The sequence below is a fragment of the Sciurus vulgaris genome (assembly GCF_902686455.1).
Source record: "Sciurus vulgaris genome assembly, chromosome: 18".
In the NCBI taxonomy this organism is placed as follows: Eukaryota; Metazoa; Chordata; class Mammalia; order Rodentia; family Sciuridae; genus Sciurus; species Sciurus vulgaris.
Window position 1 is genome coordinate 563821 of NC_136479.1, and position 15694 is coordinate 579514.

The following is a 15694-nucleotide window of genomic DNA, read 5'->3' on the forward strand; positions in this document are numbered from 1 at the left end:
AGTGTGTGAAGTGGCCTCGGGAAGGTCCAGTTTTGGGTAGCTATGGTCCAGGAGCCTTGGTGACTGTCCATCAATATTATGCCTTCTCTGTGCCCCACTCCTTTCCTTGGGCTCCTCTCCAGTGCTGGGTGTACCCCCAGCACTGCCTCCCAAACCTCTTCCCAGTCAGCCTGACTGAGCTGTGCTGAGAACCTGGGCTTCTTGTGATCTTGTGACCCAACTGCTGTTAACAACCCACCATAAACGGGCAGCAGAGAACCCTGGCCTGAGCTGAGTAGGGTCTTCAGCCACAGCATGACCTCCCCCACCTGGGCCCCTCATACCTGCATTTGAGGAGTGGCAGATGGGTGTCCCTCTGAACTTGGTGTGTGCCTGCCCCACAGGAATGCCTGACGTCTCCCAGAAGGCTGGGAGGGAACCCTAAGGGTCCTGATTGGGCAGAGCTTTAGGAGCTTGACTCAGTCGCTCACCAAACCTGGCGGAAGGAGCTTCTGCTGCCCAGAGTGTGCTTAGCTCCGCTAATTTTGAGGCTGGACAGGATGCTATTTCTAGCTCATTACATCCCCTGAGGCCCAGTGGCCTGAAGTAACAGCTCCATTGTATCTGCAGCAGTGGGCAGCTCTGGCTCTTGGAGGGGTTGCCATGACTACGTGTCCTCTTTGCCTGTCACCACCATCATTAGAAGGGCTAAGCTGCTCTCCCCGTGAGCTCTTCTCCCAGCTGCAGCCCTGCCTTTGAAAACTGCTATCTATCTACGTGGATGCCCCTTGTGCCTGGTCTGGTGCTTCCTGAGAGGAAGGCCTGGAGGCCCTGCTTCCCCCACACTCCTCCAGGCCCAGCTGGGGTGGAGGGGATGCAAATGATTGGTTTTGGTCGCCTGGGCAGGAGCAGCTACAGCAGGACCTTCACTTCTGCTAGCCACCTGAGGCCATGAGGCCTCTTTGCTGCGACACTGGGGAGAGGAACAGGGGTTACCTGCTGCTGAACAGGTGCACTTAAGGAACTTCCAGCCCACTGTCGCGAGCGCAGGGTCACAGCTGGGGGAGTTGGAGAGCCTGATGGTCAGGAGAGACTTCCTGGAAATGGGAGCGCCCATGCTGAAGTTTGAGCCCCAGAAGGCTGGGAGGGAACCCTAAGGGTCCTGGTTGGGCGGAGTTTTAGAAGCTGCACCTCGACTCAATCGCTCACCAAGCCTGGCGGAAGGAGCTTCTGCTGCCCGGAGCGCGCGCACAATGCCCGCATAGAAACCAGACGCTCCCCGGAGCAGGTTCCCACTCAGGGCCTGCGTCTGGGGCGGCGCGTCCGTGTGCGAGGTGCGCGCATTTCGGGGCGGCGTGTGCGCGGGGCGGGCGGTTCCATGACGCGACTTGAGCGCGGCGCGCGCAGAGCGGAGCAGGAGGAGCGGGCCGGCAGGGGCGGAGCGGAGCCGTTCGCAGAGCAGCCCCTCCCGGCCTCGGCCGACCCCGGCCCGCTGCCCGGCCCGGCTCTATGGACAGGAGCTCGCTGCTGCAGCTCATCCAGGAGCAGGTGCGTGGGGGTGGGGGCCGCCACCGCCCCCCGGCGGTCCTCCCGCTGCGGCGCCGGGCTGGGGGAGGGACCGGGCTTCCAGACAGCCCCGCCGGACACCCGCCGCCCAAGCCTCCTCTCCGCGTGCCCTGGGCCCTATACCTGAGCTTCAGAGGAAAGCAGAGCGGTGAGGGTGGTCTCATCCTCTGACCCAGCGCTCTCCTCCCAGCACGGGGAGGGTGGAAACGAGGTGGGGGGAGCCCTGGGGGCCCGGGCACCGTGCCCTGGCAGGACCTGGGAACAAGCCAGGTCCCAGGAACCAGCCTGCTGCTCCTAGTCAGCCCGGCTCAGCCCCATGGTCCGGGTGGGCGCACCCTCAGGCCTCGGCCGGCGGCTCCCCCACCCCAGCAGCTGGACCCTGAGAACACAGGCTTCATCGGTGCGGACACCTTCGCTGGGCTGGTGCACAGCCATGAGCTGCCCCTGGACCCGGCCAAGTTGGACATGCTGGTGGCCCTGGCCCAGAGCAACGAGCGGGGTCAGGTCTGCTACCAGGAGCTGGTGGACCTGGTCAGTGCCACGGTGGGTGGACAGAAGGGGGGTGGCCCAGGCCTGGACAGGCACAGTGCCCTGGCCAGAGCAGGGTAGGCAGGTGGCTTCTTCCTGGGGAAGGCTCATGGATTGGGGTAGTGCAGGGCCTTAGACCCTGTGGGCAACCACAAGGGGCAGGGTGCTGTGGGGGGTGACACTAGAGCCCATGCTGATGCCCCTGTCCCCCTAGATCAGCAGCAAGCGCTCCAGCAGCTTCAAGCGGGCCATTGCTAATGGACAGCGGTCGCTGCCCCGGGAAGGGCTCCTGGATGAGCCTGGCCTGGGTGTCTACAAGCGGTTTGTGCGCTACGTAGCCTATGAGATACTGCCCTGTGAAGTAGACCGCCGCTGGTATTTCTATCGGCACCGCAGCTGCCCACCCCCTGTGTTTATGGCCTCAGTCACCCTCACCCAGGTGGGCCTGCTCACCTGCTGCCCTGGGAGCTTCCCATGGCTCTGTCCTGCCCAGCCCTAACACTCCTGTCCCCAGATCATCGTGTTCCTGTGCTATGGGGCACGCCTCAACAAGTGGGTGCTGCAGACCTACCACCCTGAGTACATGAAGAGCCCCCTGGTGTACCACCCTGGGCACCGTGCTCGTGCCTGGCGCTTCCTCACTTACATGTTCATGCACGTCGGGTGAGTGGGGCTGCTGTGCCTATCCTGAGCACCCTGTTAAGTCAGGCTGGCTCAGCCAAAAACAGTGCAGTCTTGAGGCGGGCCCGGAGGCCGGCGGACAGTGCAGCTGATCCCGCGCCTGCTCATGTGCCCTCCTGCGTCCAGGTTGGAGCAGCTGGGGTTCAATGCCCTCCTGCAGCTGATGATCGGAGTGCCCCTGGAGATGGTGCATGGTCTCCTCCGCATCAGCCTGCTCTACCTGGCGGGTGTGCTGGCAGGTGAGGCAGGCGTGGGCCCTCTGCCCAGCACCCTGGCTGGCTGCATCCTCACACTTCCTTCTGCTTGTGCAGGTTCCCTGACTGTCTCCATCACGGACATGCGGGCCCCTGTGGTGGGGGGCTCTGGAGGGGTCTATGCCCTGTGCTCAGCACACCTGGCCAACGTTGTCATGGTAACGGGGCCACCCGGAGGCTGGGTGTGGGAAGGGGCCCACCTGGCCTGCCTCACAGCCTCTCTGTCTGCATGCCATCAGAACTGGGCTGGGATGAGGTGTCCCTACAAGCTGCTGAGGATGGTGCTGGCCCTGGTGTGCAGTGAGTAGGGGGCTGGGTGGGGAGTGGGGGGCCCAAGTCTGCAAACAGGACAGCTCCCACCTGTTGCTCCCTCTGCAGTGAGTTCCGAGGTGGGCCGGGCCGTGTGGCTGCGCTTCTCCCCACCACTGCCCTCCTCAGGCCCACAGCCCAGCTTCATGGCACACCTGGCTGGCGCAGTGGTGGGGGTGAGCATGGGCCTCACCATCCTGCGCAGTTACGAGGAGCGCCTACAGGATCAGTGCGGCTGGTGGGTGGTGCTGCTGGCCTATGGCACTTTCCTGCTCTTCGCCATCTTCTGGAACATCTTTGCCTATGACCTGCTGGGAGCCCACATCCCCCCACCGCCCTGACCCACTCCCAGGGCTACTTGGGCTAGGCCCAGCATGCGGTGGGCTGACCATTAGGCAGGTGTGCATGTTGCCCCTGGTGAACAGACATCTCAAGGCTGCTCCCTGAGGGGCAGGTGGGCCCTGCAGCACACTGAGCTGAGGCCAAGCCTAATGCCAGCGCCGGCTGCCCCTCCCAGTCTTGGGGAGAAGGCTGCTGGGCCAGAGTTGGGGAGAGGCCCCTGAAGACAGCCCTGGAGAAGACACCACCTCACCCACCCACCCCACCCCCAGGACTTGCAGTCTGAGCCTTTTTGGGAGAATGAATAAATATTTTACACGGTGCCAGGCACCTGTCCCAGGGCTCTGGAGGCTTCTCTGCCCCTAACCCTACCTTGCAGATCATAGAGACCCACACACACACTGAAAAGAACCTGGACCGACTTCTTCCTTGTACCTTTGAACCTAGATGAGAGTGCAGTTAGAGTCCCAATGACCCCATGCTATGGAGGAACTGCAGGCACTGGGGAGGGACTGTGGGCCTTCTGCTCAAAGGGAGTTTAGCAAGTGTTTATTGAGCTCCTGGGGCACCCAGCCTCCATTTATTCAGTCTGCCATCCAGAGAGACCTGTGTCCTGAGCTGGTAAGCAGGCCCTGGGCCATGGCCAGGTTCACTTGATGTGAGCCCTGTGCTTCTTGACTGGGCTAATATTTTGTGGGTGGCTGATCTGGGACTGAGATTGGGCAGCAGGTCTGGCACAGCTTCTGCCCACAGCCCAAGTCCACAGTACTGTCTCCACAAGGTGAGGGGCCCTGAGGTGCAGGCTGGGGAGAAGCATGGAGTGGGCTCCAAGGGCCCGACCAGCCCTCCCTGACAAGGTCCTGAATATCCGCCTAGCCCACCAGCTGCTTGCTCACCTCTGCTCAAGGCTACAGCATGCTCTTGCACCCAGTTCAGGCAAAACAGGTGGTACTTGAGGGCGTACTGCAAGGCAGGCAGGCCGCCTGGGGGGTTCCAGCTGCCCCCCAAGAGGCGGGGCGGTTCTCAGGACAACTTCCTGAAGCCCAGGACCATGCCATACATCACCAACCCATTCTACGAGCAAGGGCACTCACGTGCCCAGGCCGCGCCAGATTTACCCGAGGCGGTGGAGGGGCCCACAACACGGAGGGTGCGCAGCTTCGTGACTGCGGCGCGCTAGCTCGTAAGGCAGCGGCTGAGCGCTGCACCACCAGCTCCGGGGGTTGGTGGCCACCACTGCTGCAGACGTGGCCGGAAGCGACCTCTCGGCGGAGACTGCACTGAGGGAATCCCAGGCGCTGGACCTCGCCAGGGAGGCGAGCTCCCGGAGGCCCTGACCTCAGGGAGGTCCTGACCCCAGGAGGAAGCCCGGCCCACCGAGGCCCCGCCCCAGAGGGGGCCCGGCTCATAAAGGCCCCACCCCTCGCCGCCGGCTTCCACGCCAGCAGCCCCAGCAGCTCCTTCCGTATCCCGTGCTCCTCCACTCGGCCCACGATGGCCGCGGACAGCTCCTTCCCAATGCCTGAGGAAGGGTGATGAGGGGAGTCCGGGACGCCCTCCCTGCCGGCTCCCTCCCCCCTGCCGCCCTACCGGTGGTCCAGCACCTCCAGCTGTCCCCGGGCGCCCGCGCGCTCCCGCAGCACCTCTCCGTGGCGCACCGAGACGGCGACCCGGCGTTTCGGGCCTTCGCAGCCCCACAGCCCGCTGGCGGCCGCCATGTTCGCGCTGCGGGGCGGGGCCGAAGGCGGGGCCCGCCGGGAGCGCCACGCCCCCGGGCCGTCGGCTGCGCGGCTCCGCGCGCGCTCCCGCTCTGCAGCCCCGCCCCGCGCCGGAAGTTCCGGTGGCGAATCGCCCGACCGGGCCGAGCGGATCGCGGCGCGGGCTGCGGGTGAGGGGCGGCCGGGCGCGGAGCCCGGGAGCGGAACCTAGGCCGTGCCGCGCGGCGCCATGAAGGGCAAGGAGGAGAAGGAGGGTGGCGCGCGTCTGGGCGCCGGCGGCGGCAGCCCAGAGAAGAGTCCGAGCGCGCAGGAGCTCAAGGAGCAGGGCAACCGGCTCTTCGTGGGCCGCAAGTACCCGGAGGCGGCGGCCTGCTACGGCCGCGCCATCGTGAGTGCGCGGGGCGGGGGCGCGCCCGGCGCTCCTCCCTAGCCGGGGCGCCGCCAGCCCCGCGGGGCTTTGGGCTGCGGAGACACGGTGGCGATCTCATTCCACAGGCTGCTAGGCGCGACCGGAGCCCGGAGCTGGCGGGTGGGATACTTGAGGCTGGCTGGGTGGGGGCCTCGACAAGATTGGGAAACTTACTTTAACAAAACCGATGGAGTCACGCGGGTGGGCTCAGCCAGAACCCAGGGGCCTGACAACTGAGAAACCTTTAGTTTCTCGCTTCCAGCCATGGGCCCCAAACTGGGACAGGACCTGGGACATCGGGTTGTCAGTTTGCTGGCACAGGGGCAAGGAGCCCACACCCTCTCGTGCTGGCCTTGGTTCCCAGACTCGGAACCCCCTGGTGGCAGTGTACTACACCAACCGGGCCCTGTGCTACCTGAAGATGCAGCAGCCAGAGCAGGCTCTGGCCGACTGTCGGCGAGCCCTGGAGCTGGATGGGCAGTCGGTGAAGGCACACTTCTTCCTGGGTCAGTGCCAGCTGGAGATGGAGAGCTACGACGAGGCCATTGCCAATCTGCAGCGAGGTGGGCCAACACCTTGCCCGGTCTGGAGCACCTGGGGCCCACGGATAGGCCGGCCAGAGTGACCTCAAGTCTCCATTCCCAGCTTACAGCCTGGCCAAGGAGCAGCGACTCAATTTTGGAGATGACATCCCTAGTGCTCTGCGCATCGCCAAGAAGAAGCGCTGGAATAGTATCGAGGAGCGGCGCATCCACCAGGAGAGCGAGCTGCACGCCTACCTCTCACGGCTCATCACTGCAGAGCGCGAGAGGTGGGACCCTCCCGCTCCTTGTCAGGCTGCCCTCTCGGGTTAAACTGAGTCACCAGCACAGGTGTTTATTGAAGGCTAAAGTGGTACAGAGGAAGCTGGGAGAAGAGCCCAAGGCTGGGTGGGCTCTGACATCTTCCCAGGTCCATTTCCAACCAGCTTCTGGTCAACCCTCAGGGAGCTGGAGGAATGTCAACGGAACCATGAAGGTGATGAGGATGACGGCCATGTCCGGGCCCAGCAAGCCTGCATCGAGGCCAAGCACGTGAGGGTGCCCTGCCCCTGTGTGGACCTGTGTGTGGGCGAGTGACAGGGTACCCCCAACTGACACTGGGTTGTGTGCCTGCATGTGGCCCACACATAGTGCTCCATTCTTCACAGGACAAATACATGGCGGACATGGATGAGCTCTTCTCTCAGGTGGACGAGAAGAGAAAGGTGAGCATCTGTTTCTTGAAGCCCGAGAACTGTAGGTACTGGAACAGCGCTGCTTCCTGAGCTTGACACTGCTCTCCTGTTACAGAAACGAGACATCCCCGACTACCTGTGCGGCAAGATCAGCTTTGAGCTGATGCGGGAGCCCTGCATCACACCAAGTGGCATCACTTACGACCGCAAGGACATCGAGGAGCATCTGCAGGTAAGGCCGTGGGCCTGGGGACAGGGCCAGAGGCACAGCTCCCGCATACTGAGCACCCGACCCTGTTGTAACTGCAGCGTGTGGGCCATTTTGACCCTGTGACCCGGAGCCCCCTGACCCAGGAACAGCTCATCCCCAACCTGGCCATGAAGGAAGTCATCGACGCATTCATCTCCGAGAACGGCTGGGTGGAGGACTACTGAGGACCTGACCCGGAGGGTCCTGAGGCAGAAGCCCCAGAATCTGTACATAGTTTGTGTCTCTGGGACCGTCCCCATCAGTTCTGCTGGTGGGCTCTGGACTGCTCCCTCTTTCAGCATAGCCCTTGCTGGGCCATGAGCCTCCCCTGCCCCCTTCTGGGCAGGAAAAGCAGGTGAAGGTGGGTTGGGCTGAGGCCCGTGCTGCTGCCACTGTCTGTGTAATAAAATCTGTGAGCACTACAGGGGCACGTGCTGGTGTATGACAGGCTCACCAGCTGCCTGCTCTGGCTAACCAAGGAAGGTTGAGATGAAGACACTGGTGTCCAGGTTGAGAGTGGCATGCCACCAGCGGTCAGGGAAGTACAGCACCTGGGGGTTGGGCCAGAGGGGTTCAGTCAGGGAACACTGGGCCTGGTCCCTGCTGCCAGGCACTGACCTCACCAGCCTAGATGGTATACCTGGTGGGGGAGGTGGAGCAGAAAGATTGGGACCTTTGGGCCTGGCCTGGCCCCCCCTGCTAGTCACTGACCTCACCAGCCCGGATGGTACATTCCAGGGGCCGCTCCAGTGGTGCCAAGGCTGGGTATGTGTCCTGCAGCCAGGCCAGTGTGGTTTTGTTGGGGTGGAACTCTGGTGTCTTCTCAGGTGGGTAGAGGAACCAGCGCTGCAGGCAGGAGCATGAAGTCACTATTGGGTGTTGTAGCCAGCAAGCCCCAAGCCTCAGCCCTCAGCCTGTACAGACCTTGCGGCCGTAGATCACCTCTGAGAACCCTGGCCCATGCCAGTGGAAGGGCACCCCAGAGCCGGCTCCTGTGGAGACATTGTGAGCAGCTGGTGGCTAAAGCGACCTGCACTGGCTGCTGCACACCTTCACACACCATTCCCAAAGAGCACCTACCCGCAATTCCAAAGCTATAAGCAGGGGTGGTTCCCAGCAGACGGAAGGGGGGTGGTGAATAGTGCCGGAAAAGTGATGCCCACTCAGTGAAGTTGTTGTCCCCAAAAAAGTACAAGGTGTCTGCCAGCAGAGAAAGGAGTCCCCGGGTGCCTTGTCATGTGGCACCCCATGGCACCCGGGGACTCCCGAGTGTCCCAACCCTCTGCTGTCATGGTCTGGCTCACCGTTCCCCAGGGAGGCTGGGTCCTGAGGGTGCAGCAGCTGCTCCACGTATTCCTGGAAGGGCAGATCCACTGTGGGGAAAGGTCCTGGTCAGGACCGGCTGCCCCGCGTTCAGGATCAAGCATGGCACCCCACTGGGCGCGGTAGCTCACCTTTCCGGTAGGAGTAGGTGTTGGCAGTACTCAGCCGCACTATGTTGTCCCCAAAAGAGGTCAGCAGTCTTTCTCGGGAACACAAGGCCCGGAACCTCTGCAGGGGCCAGAAGAGGACTTAGCGGCAGCACCGGTACAACCGGCGGCCCGCAGTGAGCGTGAGCACTCACCGAGTTGTCCGTGAGCCCCTGCAGGATGACCGGCTTGACAAAGGCGTACCTGCGGAAGGAGCCGCGCTCAGGTCCGGCCGCACGCCGGTACCCGCCCCAGCGCGCGCTCCGGGCCGAGCCCGCCATGGCCGGACTCGGTGCACGTACCGCTGCACGAATTCCGCGTAGGTGAGGTCCGCCCGCCGCTCCACGGTGCAGCGCTCCTCTTCCGCCACGGCCGCCGCCGCCGGCCCGCCCCTTAGCCTGCGGGCACAGCCGGGTCAGCGCCGCCTGTGCCCCGCCGCCCGCCGCGCCCTCCATTCAGTGCCACTCACCATCCCCCGCCGCCCGCCTCCCCGGAGCCAGAGCTGGGCCGAGCCAGCGCCGCCAGTGCCCAGAGCGCGAGCAGGAGCGCCCGCGGACCCCGCGCCATGAGTCCCGCAAAGCACGCCGGGAGCCCGCGCCCGACCGAGCCGTCGTCGTGGCAACCGCCGGAAGCCTGCAAGGCCCTCCCCCAGCCCGCCCCGGAAGGAAGTGTGGAGGCTTCACTTGAGAACCGGTGTCCGCCCGCCGCGGTGCGATAGAGGATAAGCGACATCAGCTCCCACTTTTTTTATTGCGTTCACAAGTTCTGGTCCCCTCCCACCCCAGCACCGGAGCCGCGGGCCTGAGCTGGGCCCGGGGCTGGGTCAGGAGTACTCGCATAGGTGACCGCAGCCGGCAGGGCAGTGAGAGCTACCCTCCAGCCACTTCATGATGTGCTGCAGGTGGCCTCCGTGGCTGCAGCCCTGGCACCACACGAAGAGACCCTTGACCACATGGTGGCAGACAGCACACATACTGGCACAGCGGTGACACCTAGGGGGGGAGACACCTCAGCTGGGGGCTCCTGGGTTGCCCAGTGTCCCTGGGTCCCCCTACCCACCACTGCCCCACCTGTCGCAGACCCAGCCGCGGCTGCTCATGGGCCTCTTGCAGTGGCTGCAGTTGACATGCAGTGTGGTGGATGCCTGATTGAGGCAGCTGACCGCCCGGCTGGTGCTTAGCTTGACCACCTCATTGGACACGTTCCAGAGGCAGAAGCGCTGCAGCAGGTCGATGTAGGATGTGTACCAGTGCTCCTGAAGGCAGACCCAAGGAGGTCAGGATGGTCAGACAGCCCGGGACAGCAGCTGTTCCAGGAAGGCCCTCCCAGCCTGGCACACACCTGGGTCTGCTCGTCGATGTCCTTGCGCACCCGTTCGCCCAGCACGATGAGCACAGACACAGCCATCTGCACATCACCCTGCTCAGCGTAGAAGCGCAGCATGTCACACACCAGCACACTAAAGAAGTCCGATGGCAGGCGGCTGTCATAGAGTGCATGGGAGATGGAGAGGAGGGAGAAAGAGTCCACAGGTGCCAGAGAGGCTGCATCTGCCTCACTGCCGCTCACGTGTGGCGAGTCGGCCTTGTCCTGCAGGTGCTCAGGCCCAGATGGTGTGTCCAGAATCTCGTGGCGCAATGGGAAGGCCTCCTGTGGCAGCACGTACTCGGGCTCCTCGGCTGGGAGGCAGGGCCAGGCAAGATGGGCCTAAGCCACCCCGCTGCCTCCCAGCACTCCCCAAACCCCCTCAGCCTGCCCAGCCCCCACTCACAGTAGGCATGTTCTGGGCCCCAGCTTCTGCCCTACCCCCTCCTCCCTCCACCCACCGAAGTCCTCACTCACGATGCACATGTTCTGGGTCCAGTGGGTACAGCTCATCCTCCTCACCCTCAACATCACCCAGCAGGTAGTCAGCAGGTACATCGCTGCCTTCGGTTTCCTCATTATCTGCCCAATGAGGGAGGGAGGGCATTCAGGGGTGGTTAGCTGTGGAGTGCCTCAGCTCCACTCCTGCCAGGATCCCCATCTACCCTCCAGTCTACCCTCATTGGTGATGAGTGTGGCTGAGGAGTCAAGCAGAACGGTGTCGCTCCGTGTGTCCCCCTTGCTCCGGTCCAGCCGCGTCTCACTGCCTAGCCCTGGGGTCATATCCTTCAGGTTGAAACTGGGGACAGGAAAAGCTCATGGGTGGCTGGGCTCCAACAGGCCCACCCCTTGGGAAGAGCTGGCCCCAGGCACCTACCTGTTTATAAGTGGCAGGCCACAGGAGCTGCCTTTACCCACACTGTGGTTAAGGCTGGCAGAGGATACCAGACCAGGGCTGCAGTAGATGATCCGCAGCATGGTCCATGTCTGCGCCACCTGGGGGCAGGCACCAGCCACTCAGGGGGTCCTAGGCACCCAGCACCCCAGGCATGCCCCCCTGCCTGAACAAAATCACACCAACATTCAGCTGCCCGGAGACCTAATATCCCAAAATCCTGTCCCACCCCTACTGAGGAAAATATAGACCATGGGAAGCAAAAGAAACAGAACTAGGAGACAGCCAGTGCAAAGATGAGCAGGTGACCAAAGGGTGAGGAGAGACTGGCACACAGCAGGCACTATTCTCAGCATGGCTAGGTGCCGTTAAGAGGTGCAGCACCAAGAGGGAAATGTGGAACATGTGGCCAAGTGGTGACAGCATCAACCACAGCTCCCAAGACCTCCACCCCACAGAGGGCAGCCCCAGGGTCTGGTCCACTCCACCTATGTGACCTTGATACCCTATTACTAGGACAAGGGTTAGTGCTGAGTTTGGGGTGGGGATGCAGCTGGCAGAGCAGCCAGTCCCTACCCCAAGGTCACGGCCCCTGCACCCCCACGCCCCCACAGCCTAGCCCAGCCCCACCTACCTGGTTACGGCCTAGTTCCCGAGCCACCTTTGCATTGTGGTCACAGAGTTCAGCCAATGGCCGGCCGGCCAGAGCATAACGCTCAGCTGTGTCCACAAACCAACTCATGCTGCCACCACCAGGCTCTGTCTCAAAGACACTGAGAGCACTAGAAGCAAGGCCAGAAAAGGGCTCAGCAGGGTCCAGCTTGCGCTTGAAGAAGATGGGGTGGCGCCGGTCGCCAGCATAGGGCTTGCGTCCCGACTCAGCAGCCACTAAGCTGTCCTTGGCTGCAAAGGCCACATCCCCGAAGAGGCCATAGCACAAGCCCTCAGGGTTGGCGCGCTCCACGGGCTGGCTGGCATCACGGAACAGATGCTGGCACAGCGTGCTGTCCTTAGAGCCTGAGAGCAGAAAGCAGGGGTCATGTGGGTGGCGCCAGGCAATGCCCGTGGTGACATCACGGTGCTCCTCGAACATGGCAGCAGGCACAAAGGGCCGGCGCACATCCCACACGTAGATGTTGTGGTCTACCATCATGGAGCACGTGGCCAGGTGGTGGCGGCACTCAGGTCGCCACTTGACACGCGCCACAGAGGCAATGGTCTGCACGCAGTGCATCTCTTTGGCGCGGGGTGTGGTCATGTCCCAGACCTTCACCATCTTGTCACGCCCACCTGTGGCCAGCCAGCCCCTGCAAGAAGGCCCCCAAGCCCTCAGTGACCTCTCCTGGGAGAGAAGGGACCCCCAGCCCTGCCACTACCACACTCTCACAGGCCTTCAGCCCTGTGGTCCCCACAGCCCAGACCACACCTGTCCTCAGGGTGCCAGTCGCAGCAGAAGACAGGCCCGTTGTGAGCTGTGAACATTCTCTCACATCGATCAGGACGGCGGATGTCCCAAAGCTGCACATTGCCATTCTCAAAGGTGGAGGCAAAGGTAAAGTAGTCACGGATGCTGAACTGGACATCCCGTACACTCTCAGACTGGCCTGTGGGCAGGGCATCATTGGAGGCAGAGGTGAGGGGGCTGGCCCATTGTGGTTGGGGGAGCCCTTGGAGTGGCTGTGGGACAGTGTCACACACCTGCCAGAGTGCCGAGTGGACAGCCCCCAGGGTCTGCCTAGGGTGGGTGGAGCCTGAGCCAGAGAGGACAGATCAGTTTTTGCACAAACTCCTAGGCCTCAATTTCCCCTGGATTTTGCATGTCGCCTTAGTTCTTTGGCAAAGCTGTGGTCCCACCTCAGGAGTATTGGAATACTGGAGAACAGAAACCCCACCTGGCCATCTGCCCAGCTCCCCTGGATGCCATGGCCTGTGGAAAACCCAAGGAGTCTAACCCTTTTACCTTGGGCTAGAGCTGCCTGGACAGTCTGAAGGACAGGAGGACACAGGGACCATGTCTGCCCTAGAGATCCCACATACCAAGAGTCTGGGAGGGAAGTGTTTAGCCTCCTCCTGACACTGACAGCTCAGCATCTATCTTAAGAAGCCTACCAGTTCTCCAAGGCCCCAGGGCTCTGCCTTGTGCTTCACTTGGTCTTGTCAAGATGAACAGGAGAGAGCAGGCTCAGGGATGGTCTTACAAGGACTAGACAATGTACTTCACCTCCTTGGCATCCCCAGGCTAGGAACCTTGGAGGTTCTGATAGACTTCCTGCAATGAGGTGGCCTGGAGCTGGGCTGAGTCTGTGGGGCTCTGCCCTCCCTCATGCCACACCCAGTCTCAATTCCTGGTGGTCCTGTCTCTTGCCTCTTCCCCACGATTGGTGCCCTGGCTCTCACCTCACCCAGGCCTGCCCCCATCCACTCTTCTAGGGCTGGCTCTTCTCTGGAAGTGCATCTGAGAGCATCTGATGCACACAGCACTTCTTGGCCTGCCTGGACAGGTCAAGTACCTGCAGAGCCACACACTTGCCCTGACCTGCCTCTGTGGGCCTCACCCGAGAAGGTGCTGACAGAGTCCTTCCTGCGGAGGTCAAAGCACTTCATGAAGCCATCCTGGGAGCCACTGAGCAGCACATGGGCTTCGGTGGGGTGGAAGCAGACTTTGTTCACTGTGCGCTTGTGTTCTGTGAACAGCTGGTCCTGCTTGTTGCGGGATGGCCGACCCAGGTTCCATGTGACTACCACACCATTGGTGGCTGCTGTGGCCAGCAGGTTCTCGTCCATCTGATGCCAGACCACATCAGCACAGCTCAGGTTGAGTGAGGGCTTGCGGCCCACACGGAGGTTCAGTTTTTCCACAAACTGCTCCTCCTCTATGGCGTAGATCTTGAAGATGCTGCGGCCTGCCACAACTACTTGGGCGGCATCACGGCACACACTGATGGCGTTGGCTGGTGCATCCAGGTGGCAGTGCATGGTGCGGCCTGTCAGTGCACTGCCACCCAGGGCTGTTGTCACACGGGACATCTTCTCCATGGCTACACTGGTGGTGGGGTCAGGACATCAGTGAAGCAGGCTGGTCTAGTCAGTCTGGTGCCTTGTCAGGTCAGTTCAGACCTTTCGCCCAGGTTAGGTCCCCCGAACTGCTCTGGCCTGGGTTGGTCAGTCCTGAAGACCAGACCAGGATAGTCCTTCAGCGAGCCACATCACCGGGGAGTTCCGACCCACCGGAACCAGAAGACTTCGTCGCTGCCCTGGCCTGGTCAGTCCCACGTCTGGCCTCCCCAGAAGACCTCACACGGCTGGCCCTGGCCCAAGGCACTCATCCCGCCGTCGGCCAGCTCCGGGGCCACAGCACCGCGGGTCAGTCGGTCTCCGCAGGGAGCGAAGCGGCTCCTGTGGTCCCTCAGTCAGCCCGGGGCCTCAGAGGCAGCGGGGCCCCGGGGAGGCGCGAACCAAGGGAGGGGCAGAGGGCGGAAGGGACGCGGGGGGCCGAACCGGTCAAGGAGCTTGAGAGGTCGGTGGCCGCCTCCTGCGTCGCACTCGTCACGCGCCGGCAGCACACCGCAGCGTGGGGGAAGCCACCCTCCTCCATCACGCCCCCCGCCGGAAGTGGTCCGTTTTTTACTCGCCCCTCGCCGGAAGCGGGCAGGAACTCTCGGCCGCACCATAAAGTTCCGGATCGGGGCGCAGCGCTGGCGGAGGCGCCGGGAACCGCCCGCACCCGGGCCTTGGAGCCTCGAACCTGCGGCCCTCCTGCCTCAGCCTTCGGTGTCGCTGGAGTGGCAGGCGTGCTTCCTTCTTTCTTTCAATATTCTTTTAGTTGTCAATGAACCTTTATTTTATTTATTTGTTTGTTTATTTATGCGGTGCCGAGGATCGAACCCAGTCCTGGCTCGCTAGGCAGGCGCCCCACACTGAGCCCCGACCCCGGCCCCAGGCGTGTTTCTTATTTTCGTCTCAGTACTATACTTAGTACTCAGCACTCAGTGCTTATTTCTCCGCTTAGGTCCTCCCGCGGAGTCCTCATCCCCGGCGCCTCCACCCTCCTCCCTCCTCGGCTCCCGGGAGCGGCCGCCGTCCCTATCCGAACCCCGCGCGGCAGCCCAGTCCTCTTCTTCTGGGGCTTCCCACAGCTCGCCCCCCACGGCCGGTGACCCTCGGACCGCGCACTCTGCAGCAGCGCGCTCCCTGCCAGGCTCCCGCGTCCTGTTGGCAGCGCTCTAGCAGCCCGCCAGCCTTCTCCCTCTCCGCCCTTCTCATCCTGCCGGGCTCGGCTTCCGCCTTCTCTCACACCGCATCGGACGGGGCCTCCAGTCACAGTCGCCTCCACAGCACTTGGCACAGCCTGCTCCTTTGCTCACTGCCAGTTGTCTGCCACACAGGGGCGTGAAGGCCACCAGCACAGGGACCCCACCTCCCAGGGCCTGACAGTGCCCGTTCAGTCTGTGGCCCTGTTCACCTGCAGCCTCCCTTACTCTTCTGAGTATAGTCCTAGTCGGCCGATTCATGGTGCCATCTCTTGGGATATCCTCACCCTTGCTCAGTCACAGCTGTCATGTGCACAGGACAAGGTTCGTTTCTGCCTTTCTGGACAGGTGGTGGGGTAGATCCTAGATACTTACTTTTTTTGGGGGGGCAGGGTACTGAGGATTGAACTCAGGGCACTCGACCACTGAGCCATATCCCCAGCCCTATTTTGTATTTTATTTAGAC

General features: G+C 62.6%; 5 protein-coding genes across 18 annotated transcripts; 2 read left to right on the forward strand and 3 right to left on the reverse strand.

Moving 5' to 3' along the window:
* The first annotated feature begins 23 nt into the window (after positions 1–23).
* On the forward strand, positions 24–3979 carry RHBDL1 (rhomboid like 1). 12 transcript variants are annotated; one of them, XM_079120772.1, is made up of 7 exons: positions 24–1527; positions 1887–2088; positions 2288–2512; positions 2588–2736; positions 2881–3166; positions 3248–3308; positions 3387–3979. In XM_079120772.1, exons 1-7 carry the CDS (start codon positions 1358–1360, stop codon positions 3656–3658), a joined length of 1365 nt encoding a protein of 454 aa, XP_078976898.1. In that variant the 5' UTR covers positions 24–1357; the 3' UTR covers positions 3659–3979. The 12 variants fall into 12 exon arrangements, with proteins under 12 accessions (XP_078976898.1, XP_078976897.1, XP_078976889.1 ...); XM_079120771.1 differs by having other exon boundaries at positions 2881–2993; positions 3066–3308; XM_079120766.1 differs by having other exon boundaries at positions 1347–1527; positions 1915–2088.
* A 149-nt stretch (positions 3980–4128) lies between these two features.
* On the reverse strand, positions 4129–5374 carry LOC306649648 (uncharacterized protein; the record flags this gene model as incomplete). 3 transcript variants are annotated; one of them, XM_079120777.1, is made up of 4 exons in its annotated part: positions 4129–4459; positions 4553–4692; positions 5077–5178; positions 5261–5374. In XM_079120777.1, 4 exons carry the CDS (start codon positions 5372–5374, stop codon positions 4306–4308), a joined length of 510 nt encoding a protein of 169 aa, XP_078976903.1. In that variant the 3' UTR covers positions 4129–4305. The 3 variants fall into 3 exon arrangements, 2 of the variants coding, with proteins under 2 accessions (XP_078976903.1, XP_078976904.1); XM_079120778.1 differs by lacking the exon at positions 5077–5178; XR_013760676.1 differs by lacking the exon at positions 5077–5178 and having other exon boundaries at positions 4129–4692; positions 5247–5364.
* A 100-nt stretch (positions 5375–5474) lies between these two features.
* STUB1 (STIP1 homology and U-box containing protein 1) lies at positions 5475–7673 on the forward strand. Its single transcript, XM_079120776.1, has 7 exons — positions 5475–5762; positions 6148–6346; positions 6429–6594; positions 6769–6856; positions 6973–7029; positions 7115–7231; positions 7309–7673. The coding sequence occupies exons 1-7, from the start codon at positions 5604–5606 to the stop codon at positions 7432–7434; spliced, it is 912 nt and encodes a 303-aa protein (XP_078976902.1). The 5' UTR covers positions 5475–5603; the 3' UTR covers positions 7435–7673.
* Positions 7334–9450, reverse strand: JMJD8 (jumonji domain containing 8; the record flags this gene model as incomplete). The annotated part of the gene is made up of 9 exons (XM_079120775.1): positions 7334–7800; positions 7961–8095; positions 8174–8241; positions 8330–8449; positions 8554–8622; positions 8704–8800; positions 8874–8922; positions 9021–9116; positions 9188–9450. The coding sequence occupies 9 exons, from the start codon at positions 9448–9450 to the stop codon at positions 7720–7722; spliced, it is 978 nt and encodes a 325-aa protein (XP_078976901.1). The 3' UTR covers positions 7334–7719.
* WDR24 (WD repeat domain 24) lies at positions 9450–14218 on the reverse strand. Its single transcript, XM_079120755.1, has 9 exons — positions 13534–14218; positions 12405–12582; positions 11613–12285; positions 10961–11079; positions 10761–10882; positions 10561–10665; positions 10060–10397; positions 9789–9973; positions 9450–9710 (listed from the first exon to the last, which is right to left on the reverse strand). Exons 1-9 carry the CDS (start codon positions 14012–14014, stop codon positions 9542–9544), a joined length of 2370 nt encoding a protein of 789 aa, XP_078976881.1. The 5' UTR covers positions 14015–14218; the 3' UTR covers positions 9450–9541.
* Between the last annotated feature and the right edge of the window lie 1476 nt (positions 14219–15694).